The sequence below is a fragment of the Chanodichthys erythropterus genome, chromosome 20 (assembly GCF_024489055.1).
Source record: "Chanodichthys erythropterus isolate Z2021 chromosome 20, ASM2448905v1, whole genome shotgun sequence".
NCBI classification, from domain to species: Eukaryota; Metazoa; Chordata; class Actinopteri; order Cypriniformes; family Xenocyprididae; genus Chanodichthys; species Chanodichthys erythropterus.
The window spans coordinates 16658337-16672386 of NC_090240.1; the positions used below are offsets into that span (position 1 = coordinate 16658337).

General features: G+C 38.2%; 1 protein-coding gene across 1 annotated transcript in view; it reads right to left on the bottom strand.

Annotated features, from left to right (window-relative positions):
• Positions 1–3235: 3235 nt before the first annotated feature.
• Positions 3236–14050, bottom strand: part of xkr7b (XK, Kell blood group complex subunit-related family, member 7b) — a 75852-nt gene continuing 65037 nt past the window's right edge. Inside the window, exon 3 of the mRNA XM_067371727.1 lies at positions 3236–4212. Coding sequence (XP_067227828.1) covers positions 3236–4212 — 977 coding nt within the window. The remainder of the gene's footprint in view (positions 4213–14050) is intronic.

Genomic DNA, 14050 nt, shown 5'->3' on the forward strand with positions numbered 1-14050 from the left:
GCTGCAGTTTTGGAGATGTTCTGACCCAGTCGTCTAGCCATCACAATATGGTCCTTGTCAAACTCACTCAAATCCTTACGCTTGCCCATTTTTCCTGCTTCTAACATCAACTTTGAGGACAAAATGTTCACTTGCTGCCTAATATATCCACCCACTGACAGGTGCCGTGCAAGAGATCATCAGTGTTATTCACTTCACCTGTCAGTGCTCATAATGTTATGCTGATCAGGGATGGGGATAATTAGGAGGCCACGATGATGGACAAAGGCCAATGGGCAAATTGGGCCAGGATGCCGGGGTTACACCCTTACTATTTTTCGAAGGACATCCTGGGATTTTTAATGACCACAGAGTGTCAGGACCTCAGTTTAACGTCTCATCCAAAGGACGGTGCATTTTGACAGTAAAGTGTCCCCATCACTATACTGGGGCATTAGGACCCACATAGACCACAGGTGAGCACCCCCTGCTGGCCTCAATAACACCTCACCACCCCTGCTGGCCTCACTAAAGATATGTTTCTGTTGTAATGTTAGTTATAATAACAGGAGAGTTTTGAGTGTTGTTGTTTGTCCAGAGCTGGTGTGCTGCTGGTGACTAGCAACAAACTCTTGCTTGTATATACTTGTGTTCTGTATGTTCATTTTTTTATTCCTTCTTGTCGTTCGTTCATCATCTTCACTTTATTTTTTGTGAAGCATTATTTGCTTCGCTTCAGCTATGATAAAGAGACATCCACTCTAGAATTGTGTGTTCATGCATTTTGGGGGCGGAGCAATGAATGGAGGGGTGTGTTTGTTTGGGCTGATTTCAAATATCAACAGTGTTTCGTAGAAATCACTTGCTGCACCTTTAAAACATGTACAAACATAGGTACAAACATAACATGATCCTGTGCAGATGATGTATATAAAGTTGCTGTAAAGTAACGAATGATAGTTACTGTTGGTGGTGTGATATGGGCGTGAATATGCAAATGAGCTGAAAGATCCAAGGCATGATATGTCACCTGTGACATTTTGTCATTGAATGTAGGTGAAACTTATTGTTAGGTGCGATTTTGCTGATCTAAGATTAGTTTATGCCCACATACAGGGCTATAATTAAATAACGATGCATTGAAATGTATGTCAAAAGTTGTTAGCATTTGGAGTGAGTTTGTTCATCGTGTTCATGGCACTTTATGATCCATAATGCACTTTGACAATTTCTATACAAACTCCTGAATTAATTTTATCTGTAGGAAAACTGATTCCTTGTCAAATTACATTTACATTTAAATGTATTCCTTAATCAGACACTTTTACCTAGAGTAAGAATAATACAAGCAGAAGGAATTAATGAAAAGGCAAACACTATACCAACTTTCCAAAGTATCAGAGTAGTTCAATGATGGAGTGCAGAAGCGCTGACTTTTTTAAGAGGCTAGTTAGTTAAGTGCTCCTGGAAGAGGTCTTCAGCCGTTTTATGAATATTTTAACAGATTCTGCTGTTCTTCTGAAATTAGAATCTTATTTTACCAGTAATGTGATCAGATTTGAGTGAGGTGTGCAGACCACCAATGAGGTTAAAGCATCTAGCAGAGGAAACGGCCACTGCAAACAACAACACAGTTACTCCACGACCTCCTGCAATAAAATCACGGTATGTGTGAACATCCCATTATAAGGCAGCATGATTACAGCCCGCAAGCATCATTTGCTCTCCATCAGAGTCTTCAGACTGGACAGCAGGATTCTTGTCTTTGGCAATTACCCACCATGACTCTGGGCTTTTCTGCCTGGTTTTTAACCAGGCAATGGAATTTAAAAGCAGCAAGCAAGACCTTGAAAGACCTCACAGTGAAAGAGAGAAACAGAGAGAAAAACTTGATGCTGATGTCTTGTGCTGGTCTTGTAATTGGGGTGATTTCTTTACAATTGTCGTTACTCAAAAAAACCCTGGAACAGAGTTGAGTAGGATAAGTTGTTAAACTAAAAAGAGGTCTTAACACTTTATGAGGTGAAAAACAGTCTTTCTTTCTCTCAAGCATTCACACACACATTGTTGTCCCCAATAGTCATCATTAAATGCAGCTTTTCATGACCGAGAAGAGCAATCACAATTGCCAAACCACAAAAAATTCAGAATCTAAACTCCTCATGACCACAGCAATGGTTCCTTCCAAATAACAAAATAATGAGTGAAATGAACACATACAGATGTAAAAGGGTTTTGAGGCTTGCGGACGGAGCAAACCGATACTCGCTGTTTTAGTTACTGTAAAGGGAGCATTAGAATTCACTGTCAATCATTTGTGTTTTCTCTGTGTGAAATGCAACACAAGCACACAGACGTTTGCAAGTTTGATGCTTCCAGATGTCCCAAAACCATTTTCAAGAAACACTCAAACAATCATATTCAATTTTTTTACTTTTCCGAGGCTGTCATCTGAATATTTTTTTACAGCATTATTTTTATCCAACTACAATTTGATCACAACTTTTTGTCTTACTATATGACATTTTTTCTTCATCTTTACAGATAAACAATGCAGCATGACCAGTCAAACATACAGCCCCCCCCCCCCCCAAAAAAAACCAAAACAAAACATTCATATCAACACACTGGCACCGTTCTATTGTATACATATAACAAAAGATAATATCTATTTATGAATATTCAATTCGAAGAATTATATCAAAGACATGGCCACAGAGTCATAAAAAATAAATCTAATAAATAAATAAGTCAATAATTACAGAAGAATTTTTTTTGAGGAAATGGATGATTGATTGAACTCGCTAACCTCACCATTCACAGAAGCAAATAATACACAATTTGTACTGTTTTCAGGTCACTGACACATTAAACTTACACCAATACAGCAGTCAGGCTGGACCTGAGGAATACTGATTGGTCAGTTTATCTATATTTTACAAATGTCCACGTCTTCTCATCACTGTCAGTTAAACTCTTTTCATATGTTCAGTGCATAGGCAGAAAGCTAAGTCCCTTTCCTAGTTTCACTTCCCGTGCAGGTCATGTAAACGCCATGTTATTCCCGTCCAGCCTGATGTGCATTCTCGGACCAGTCAAGCATTCCAAGGCATCCGGATGCCAAACATGCTGAGGGCCCACCGTGTAGCACCATGCCGACCCTCAAGGATCAGACCGTAACCTCATGGTGGCATCTGCCTCCTGAGTCCCACCTCTGCATAGAGATGTCATGTGGAAGGTGGAGGTATGAACAACACTATACCGTAGTCTCGTACTCCGTCACTTCTTTGGGGTTGGTGAAGCTCTGGTACTGGATTCGGGGCGTCACGGGAGACGTATTCTCTAGCACCAGGATGGTCTTCCTCAGCCTACGGTCGATAAAGTGGGCGTCCCAGGCCGGGTACCTTTTTCTTGGCAGGTCGATGCGGATAACGGGACCTTCAGTTCTTGGTGGACGTGGAGAAGAAGCTGGGGGAACACTAGGAGGCCTTACCTGAAACACAGGAAGGCAACTGTCTCTATCCCCAGCCCCAATCTCCCGATCCCCACCATTAGTCCTTTGCAGTGTTCTGGGAGGGCTAGTAACCACGTCCGGTTGGGGCAAGGGTGTCCCCAAATCCCCAACGCCTCCCAGGCCAATTACCCCCATTCCCTCCTCCACACAGCTCCACTGAGCACCCAGGATGGGTCCGTCCGGGTGGAGTAGACAATAATAGACGAACATAAAGAACGTTCCCAAAGCGTAGCTACACACCACCACGCACACAATGATCAGGGCGTAGAAGTCTGAAGTGTGAGGGCCCCTGTGAATATACCAAGCGGTGGTGAGTGCCACATTCTCAACCAAGGTCAAGCAGTAGTACACGCCCAGCCGAAAGCGAGCACGGCCTTCTTTCACGTTGAACCAGCAAAAGATGTAGATGATCCCCACCACCATGTTGTAGATGATCTCCTCCCACTTGGACATGCAGAAGTCGGTCTCGCCTTGGATGATCCAAAAGGTCATGGCGCACCAATGGGCTACGATGAAGATCCCGAAGTAAAGCTGGAAGACTGAAGCGAAGAGGGCGAATGCGATGGTTCGAGCACCGATGGTGAAGAGATGCCAGAGCATCTGAACAATCACAGCCTTGTAGGACATGGGGAGTTTATCGTCACGAGAGTCGCGTAGAACCTTCTGGTAAGAAGCGATCATCCAGGCGAGGGAAACCAATGAGGCGGACGCAGAGAGACCTACAGAGACAGAGCAAGAAGAACAGAGAGACAGCTTGAGTAATGAAGAATAAAAACAGAAATAACTTTACAAAAGTATGCAAAAGAAACTTGGCACTGCAAACACTGGTCTACATACATAGCCTTAGTACTCAAGGGCCAATGGAGGTACCTTCAAATGTCTGTGCTATTAAACAGGATTTGCTACTCTCCATGTATCAGTATAGCTGCAACCTGATCTCATGGAAAAACTTACCTGTGGGAACATTTTTGCAAAATGCAAAATACATACCAATACGTTCATATCACTGCAGTTTTCAATAGAAATGAACACCAGAGGCAGTAAAACAGCAAGCACTTCTTACAGTGTTATGAGAACAGGGTCAGATTATGGATTAATAAAGACTTGTTTTCACGTCTCCTTGCACAATATTATGTTATGATCTCAAAACACTTTTTATGAAAGTGCATGATTTTTAAACAAATACATTATGGACTTTGCATCGCTTAACCAGCCAGCAAACATTGGTCCGACGGGAATGTCACGTCCCTGGCCAAAATAGATAACATCAAAGATGTATGTTCAAATTTAATTTTGGATTGTACTGGTATACAATCCTATAGGTCGTTTTTCAATCACCTTATATTTATGTTTTAAAGTCATGCGCCCTCTAGCTGGCGTAAAAATAATGACAGTGTCGTGTTACGAATGTCGTCATGAAATGATGTATGTCTGTCGTTACCAATCAAAATGAGTGTTCATTTAAATGCCATTTGTCCTATTTCAACCATGACATTACGCATCGAAGGGATGCATTTTTAACAGTCATTAAATGCAAATGTTTGCTGGGCAGCTCCATATGTTTCGCTTTTCTGATGTAACAAGCTGGTATGGAAGTGTACTTACGATGTGGAAACCTTGGGTATGAATCCTGTAAAACTCACAATAAAAATGCTCAAAGATAAGAGACCAAAGGTTTAGGTCAATAAAGGTTTTGCTAGGTTTATGTGTAGTGTTTTTTGTACATTATTTTAAAAAGTAATGGAGCATTAAGCTTAGCGCCAATCACCGGACATTTTAAACCTGAGACGTATAAAACCAACATAATAAAAACATTTAGGAAAAAAACTGAACATGCTTTAAGTGCCAATCAATGGACATTTCACAAAACGTACATGGCGTTATGCATTTTCATTTAAAAAATGTTCCCATGGGTACATTTTTCTAATGAGCCTGGGGTGTATAAATGTCAACAATTTAATTAACTCTAAACTAACTTTCTCAGCAAGATTCTCTTCAGACTGTTGCTACACCATGAGAGTGGTTGACGTGAAAGAGAAAACTAGCCATAGAAGATGCTTTAAAGTACTGCTGCTTAAAAGAACAGCTTGAACCAGTGCCATGAAGTTCCTCGCTGGTCCAAGCTGGTTTATGCTGGTTTGGTGCTAGTCTAGCTGGTAGATTGCTATTGTTAATGAAAGAAAAAAAAAACAAAACAAAAAAAAACACACTGAAACTAAACAAAAAATGTTCAGGATTCCAAACCACCAATTAATTTAAATGATATATGGCATATTATAAAACTTGAAATATTTACAAGCCTGTACTGATAATGAAAATGGCACTTGATATAGCACTCAATTAACTAGACTGCTGTCAAACATTTTTAAACCATACCAGTTAGTGCATTAAAAGGATAGTTCACCCAAAAATGAAAATTCTGACATAATTTACCTACCCTCATAGGAGGATATTTGAAAGAATGTTTGTAACCAAGCAGATCGCACCCCCCTTTGACTACCATAGTAGGAAAAAATACTATGACAGTCAATGGAGGGCAAGATCTGCTTGGTTACAAACATTCTTTCAAATATCTTCTTTTGTGTTCAGCAGAACAAATACATTTATACAGGTTTGGGACAACTTGAGGGGGAGTAAATGATGACAGAATTTTCATTTTTGGGTGAACTATCACCTTAACTTTGACAGCCCTAAACACTAAAACTAAAATAAAAACAAAAAAGACTGAAACTGTAGAAATTCTGGATTCCATTTTCTTAAAATCCATTAAAAATAAAGCAAATAATAATAATAATAATAATAATAATAATAATAATAATAATAATAATAATAATAATAATAATAATAATAATAATAATAGAAGAACCCTGGGACAAGCAAGCAGCTTGATTTTTCTGGTGATGTTTTGCTGGTTAGACTAGTCAAGAAGCTTCACTGGAACACCAGTACAAAAGGATCCCATGCTGGTGACCAGATCCTTTTTTTCTTTTTCAGCAGGGAATGCCTTGTAGCTGAGAGTGCAGTGCATTGGCTTAAGAATTGTATTCAGACACATTTTGAAAGGCAGTGATGCACGAAATCAAACTTGGATAGCTAGAAGTGTTTGCATTTACGTACATGCATACAGCAGGTCTCAGGCCTGAGTGTGAAAATGACTTCAAATGGTATTTGGAAAGAAAATACATGTCTTATATTTCAGTTTATAGCTCAGTCTATAGTGTAGCTATTATGTACAGTATATAGGTGCTGTTGCATCTATGAAGCTTCTCTATAGCGGTGGCCAATTAAATAGCCTGAAAAAAGCAAGTTCTAAATATAAAACCTAATCAAAATCATTAAGAATCACTACATTTCCACATTCTCAGACTTCTGCCTTCAATATTTAATTAGATCTGATGTGATTCATTGCTAATTGAACATGCGATTGAATAATTAACTTTCAAAACATGAATAATTCAGGCCCTAATTGATGTCTCTAGCCTCTCTGGACTCATAATATATGAATGTGTGAATATATACCTTGAATCATGACAGACACATTTTGAGAGAATATATTCTGACGAGGCAAAGAAGCAAAGCGATTTTAATTCCAGACATCACGACGGCTCTTATGAAACTGATGTGAGCTGGCAGAGATGCTACAGCTGTTCTTTCAAGGGTGATGACAGGAAAAGAAAAAGAAAAAAAAACAGTTCAAAGTTTTGTAATGTTTGTTGCTCTTGTTTTAGATTTCAAATAATATTGCATAGAAGCTACAACACCTGCTGAGACAACAAATCGCAGGGCTTGTTCCCCTACTGCCTGAGAGGATGTCTCTCTAGAGAGAGTGAGTGTGAGAGTGTGTGGCAGGGAGACAGACAGGTGCTTTATATTGTGTTTGCAAGTACCCTAAAGCGCAAGGTAGAGCGAAAAGTTGAAGAGGAGGTGTGTGTAAGCGTGTGTGATTGAGAGATGTGCAGCAATCTCAGGAGGCTTCTACATTGAGCTGATGTTATCATGGGGATCAGCTCTTAAATACAGCTCACTGCATGTTTGTGTATCTGCTGGGTCCCGGTCGATTGGCTTTGTTCTGGTGCTTGATTCCTCTCCTGTCCAGCTACACACACATACTTGTATATGTGGTTTATGGGACTCTCAATAGGTGTAATGGTTTTTATTCTGTACAAACTGTATATTCTCTCCCCCTACACTACCCCTAACCATCACAGAAAACTGTCTACATTTTTTGAATTTCAAAAAAACACAGTTTAGTATGTTTTTTTAAGCCATTTGGTTTACAAGGACACAGGAAGTTTCCTCATAAACCATTTACGTTGTACTACCCATGTCATTATACACATTTGTGTCCTCATAAACCATGTATACAAGAACGCACACACATGTTAAAGAAACCTACAACTGAATCTTTACCCCATTTAATTCACCCAAAAATGAAAATTTGATGTTTATCTGCTGCGCATCCAAGATGTAGGTAACTTTGTTTCTTCAGTAGAACACAAATCATGATTTTTAACTGTGTATTAGAGGTAAAAAATGATATAAATAATGTTCGGTTTCTCCCACAAACCGATCGTTTCGTGTCTTAGGACATCATTGTGTCGTCACGAGCCGCAGGGTTTCATTTGGATTTGTCTGTGCATGATTTTTTTACTCTTATAGACGAAGTTCCCATTGCCATGCATTGTACGACTGACAGACCACAACGGTTGGAGTTAAAAATCATCATTTGTGTTCTACTGAAGAAACAAAGTCACCTACATCTTGGATGCTCTGGGGGTAAGCAGATAAACATCAAATTTTCATTTTTGGGTGAACTGTCCCTTTAAAGTGTCATGAAACCCCCTGTTTTAGCATTGCTTGTTTACACCTCTGATTTGAAAAAGACTCAAAAAATGGTTGTGTAAAGCTCTGGAAAGTGGGAGTGTCTGGGAGTGTCGAGGGTGGGAAGAAGGGAAGAAGACAACAACCAATGAAAACACAGACCTGCAACACACTCATTATAGAGACAAATAAATATTTAGTGAGCGGAGAAAAAAAAAAACCAAACAACAGATTTGAAGGCAACTTGAGGCCCTTTCACACTACGCTTAACCCTGGGTTATCACAGGTTTAGCACCGCTTTTGCTGTGTTAATCCCGCATTGTGGTGCCAAACTGGTACAGTCTGAAACAATGCGGTGTTAGAATGTTAGACACTTAGCAACAGACAACCAATCGGTTACTCATATTTGTGTGCTTTGGGCAGTCAGGAAACACTGCACATTGTATATAAACAGTAAATTTAGTGTTTGAGAGGAAAAATGTCAAATGTTGACAGAAAACGCAACAATTTGAGTGAAGAAGAGACCATTCCATTCTTACCTTTATGTCCATTCAGTATAACTCGTTAGTATAATTGGCAATACAAGGATCCGCAATGCTGGAGCTAGCTAGCCTACTGTAAACAAGTCATGTGCTGAGTTTATCCAATCAGTGACATTGTCCTCCGAAAAAACGTTTTTGTCGTTTTTCAATCACCTTATATTTATGTTTTAAAGTCATGCGCCCTCTAGCTGGTGTAAAAATAACGACAGTGTCGTGTTACGAATGTCGTCATGAAATGATGTATGTCTGTCGTTACCAATCAAAATGAGTGTTCATTTAAATGCCATTTGTCCTATTTCCATCTAGCAAAACTCATTTTTTTTTATTAAAGACTACACCTACCCCACCCCTAAACCTGCCCTTAGTGATTTATAGTGCATACACACTTTATGAGCACATGCGAACCCAGGATCGCATGATCGCATGATTGCATATTGTTATATATTGCAATGCTCTGCCAATTGAGCTACGTGAAACCAAAAACCCGACGCAGATAAAAGAGAGCAATGCATTAAAATGAAAGTGTGCTGTTGTCGATAGGGGTGCAACTTTAGCAAATGCTCCTATGGGTCGAATTTCAGGGAAGTGACAAACAGCCTATATGGGAGTATTGGTTGGAGAACATGTTGCACCACAAATACACACTATGTAAATTTACTACTACGCTAGAGGTCGGTTATTCAAAACAAAGGCTTGATGACGCCTTGATTTTGCAGAATCACGGGAGGTGTTGTTTTCACGTCTACGGCTGGTGGAAAAGAATCGGGACAGGACTCATGTTAATGGATGCGATTATTAACGTTACTGGAGTATGAAGCAGAGCAGGACCGAGTGTTGTGAGAGCAGAAAGGAGGCCGCTGGAGCGTTTGTTTGATAATGAGAAACGAGCACGACACACGGCTCAAGAGCAGCGGGACTTTTATTATGCCGCAGTCACCACTTCCGCTTCTTCCGGTCATGAGTATGTGGGGTAATGCAACGCTGTTTATCATATTAGATACATTTGAGTGTTGAAAGTTGTTGTAGTTCTGCTCTGCGTTCACTCGGCAGCTGCTATGAGACACTTGTTACCCACTGCAGTAAGCTAGATCGATATTAGGCATGGTAAAACACGGTACTCACTGTTTATTTAAAGATTTAAACAATAAGACTTACTGTGTTTAGCTATACAACATGATTAGTGTTCTGTCGATGAATGTATCCAAACAGTTGCTCACCTGTCTAATAAAACACAATATATAATAAAGTGTCTTTGGTGTTTCTATGGTTTATACAAAATAAAACCGGAAAACGAGGGTAACGCGGGTATGACGCCATTGATAAGCGACGCACAGACATGGTCCGTGTCCTGGTTAAAATTGTTTATTTCTCTGGATTTAAACATTCTTGGAAATATTTGGGATAATTAAAGTACACAAGTCAACCAAATATATAACACTGTTCTAGTGTTTTTGGGATATTTTAATCCAAAAATCTTACATATTGTTCCTTTAACCCAGGGTTTAGGAATGTACAATGTGAAACGTCAGCTTATGAATACCCAGGACTAATTGTTAACCCTGGGTGAATTATGAGCAGTGTGAAACGTGAAGCAACATAAGCCAGGATTCCCTTTACCCGGGGTTTACAATGACCCAGGGTTAACTATTTCAAGTGTGAAAAGCCCTTTGATGTATTTTAAAAATATAACCATATGACAACAAACTCAAAACAATCTTATCATTAGAGACTAACAACTATCAGGAACAAATCAAACGTTTAGAAATATCAACAAATTATAACTTTGCAGAGCTACTGGTCTTTAAGAAAAATGAGCAAGAACATTTAATAATACTTTCATTATGTTTACGAGCACTACAGCCTATGAAAAAAAATGACACATCAGTTTAACAGGAAGAATAAAGGCATAGTTACTTTTTTGTCCATTCTTCTTTGAATTTCAGTCTACATCATTGTCTTCAGTGTATCAGAATAATCCGTCTTGTCATCGCGATCATGATCAGACGTACCGCTGCACAAGTGTCCTTATTTGCACATATATTTTATTAGAAGAAGACATGATGAAATATATATAGTACTTACATATAATACTTTTTAAATCTACTCTATGTTACACATTTCTGAATACTGATTTATCAAAACAGAGCTATTAAACTAAGACAGTACAGAAGATGGATCAGGTGCTAGCATTCTCAGCACTATCAAAATAAAAGTCACTTATCAGCTAAGCAGAACAACTTACTGGCTAATGGCGGTAATTATTTATTGGCAATGTCGACCACTAGTATAAATCACTGAAGAAATACTCTTCCACTTCAAGGCCGCGTAGTCCATATTTCTTTTTTGCAACAGCCTGACCCTTGCTGTTTATTGAGCGTTTACTCTTTTGCATTTCATTTCCTCTCTATCTCTCTCTCTCTCTCTCCCAGCCCTTGTTCTGAGCAACTCATTTGGTGCAGATCCAGATTAAGTGAGGTCTTAATTAGCAGAGATCCGAAAGCATTAGTCTGCGTTTTCCCGCTCCGCTTCCAGCCTGCCCGCATGCTCTCAGCGTTCTCTCCCGGCCTCTTTTTCAGAGGCTCTCATGGAGCAATGTGCTGGCAATCTTAATTAAATCAAACATCAGACGCAGCGCAAGCCCACTGCCACAAAGACAGCTTCAGATTAGAATGCAGTTTAAAGAGAACGGGATAAGACAAGTTAAAGCCCAGCACTGCCTGTGCTAAGAGAGAGAGAAAGAGGGAAGTTTAAGTTTCGCCTGCATTTACCATCTAGATGATGTAGTGGAAGAAAGTGCAGGAGATGTTTGCATAATGCATTTCAATAACAGTATTTGTGCTTTAGATTGTATTAAACGACTACATGGCAGTTATAGTCAAGTCCTCACAGAACAAAGACTCTCTCCGAGACCTCTAAGACCTTGAAGCACACAGTGGGGAATTTGCTAAAATGCTTTTCTGTGAATTACTTTCTTATGCTAATGATTACCTATCCTGCTTAAAAACAGCCCGAGCCGCCATTACTAGTTTAAAAGCATCTTGTGTTGAAAGCAATGCGTTGAACAAGAAATAACTTGGTTATATTTTAAGCATTAGAGAAACACATTTTGGCGTGTGTGGGTTTGTATGAGAGAGAAGAGTGTTCATGATTACCTGTGGCTGCTCGGGCTGTCAACCATATACTTGAGTGACTTAGTCACATTATTACAGTATTTTAAGCTGGGAAATAAATGAATAAAACAAGTTTTGTTCTCTTTTGCTTTTTTTGTAACAGAGCTAGATGATACAGTATACAGTCAAACCAACATTTATTCAGACATGACTTGAACATTTCATTCATTAATACAGTTTATTCATGTTTTTTAAAAAAGGTAATAAAATATGACAAGATCTCAGAGTTAAACTGTGTCTAAGAACTAATCTCAAAAATAGAAGTATATCTGTCAAACTTATGGAATAATTGTGACAAGGAATTAAAATTGTGTACAACACTTTGTAAATTCAAGACATTTTTTAAAAACAAGATGATAAATAATGATATAATTTAATATGAATTATTTGTGCATTATTATTTGAAATGTGTATTTTTGAAATCATCTATGTATATTTTTGGAAAATGTCTTGTGTTATCTTGCAGTAATCAAGTCCAAGGGAAAAAAGTGATATTCATTTGATATATATGTATAAAGTGTAGGCATAATAAGCAGTGGCTTCAGCCTACACCTTTTTCGTTTATTATATATATTTTTATTTCTTATGAAAAATTGACTGCAAGGACTGAAATAAATTGTTGTTGTTGTTTTCAGAAACAATTAATCTTAATTATGTCAGATAACACTTGAGCAAAACATGGTCAGGTCAAAGTGTCTGAATAATTGTTGGTACCAAATTTTTATCAATTTTACTGGTAGTCCTCTTTATGTAGAGTCTTTGGGTATAATATGTCACAGTTGACTTTATTTTGCATAAATTAACTATAGTGTCCTGCACCCACTAGTAAAAATATACCAAAAATGTCAAAAACATCGGAATAATTTTTGGTTTGGTTGTATGCGTATATAGTAGGATCATAAAATTTTCATCCAATTATTCTATTCGTTTCGATTAATTGTGATTAATCGCATACAAAATAAAAGTCTGAGTTTGCCTAATATATGTGTGAGTACTGTGTGTAATTATTATGTATATATAAATACAAACACATTCATGTATATATTTGAGAAATATTTACAAGTATATTTTTATATAATTTATATTATATATAAATAAAAATGTTTTGCACATAAATAACATATTTCTCTTAAATATATACATTAATTTGTGTGTATTTATATATACATAGACTCTAAAAAATGCTGGGTTAAAAACAACCCAAGTTGGGTTGAAAATGCACAAACCCAGCAGTTGGGTTAAATGTTTGCCCAACCTGCTGGGTAGTTTTTATTTAACCCAACTATTGTTTGAAAATGACTATATGGCTGACTTAAAATGAATCTAAAATGAAATTAAAATGTTCATTTATTAAACACATTAATAAATGTTAATTTTCAAGATATTTTGGGTTCATTTTAAGTAAGTAATACCGTAATTTTTAAACAATAGCTGAGTTAAGTAAAACTGCCCAGCAGGTTGGGCAAACATTTAACCAAACTGCTGGGTTTGTGCATTTTCAACCCAACTTGTGTTGTTTTTAACCCAGCATTTTTTAGAGTGTAATAATTACACACAGTACACCCACAGAAATTATGCAAACTCAAACTTTTACTTTGTATACGATTAATCGCGATTAATCGTTTGACAGCCCTGGTCCTACCTCGCGCACCCTGTTCACGCGGACATCATCATACGTCATCGGCACGTTTCATGTTATGAAAGAGTTTATACAGACAGACGTCAGTCACAGAGCGCAGCCACGTTTTACAGTTCGAATTAAAACAACAAGCTGCATTCATGCCTAACTGATATAATTAAGAGATGGCAACCCGTTACGTTCTGACCGGAGCCGTTCAGTCAGACTCGTAATTATGGGTTTCCATGTCAACAGTATCAACACCGAAATGAATCTGCAGCAGTCAAGTTGCTTTCATTCATTATTATTGCAATGTTATGTACTTTGAGATATAAGGGAGTTTAATGCCTTCTCTTATGACTCTTTGTGTGTTTGTGTGTGTGTGTGTGTGTGTGTGTGCATATTC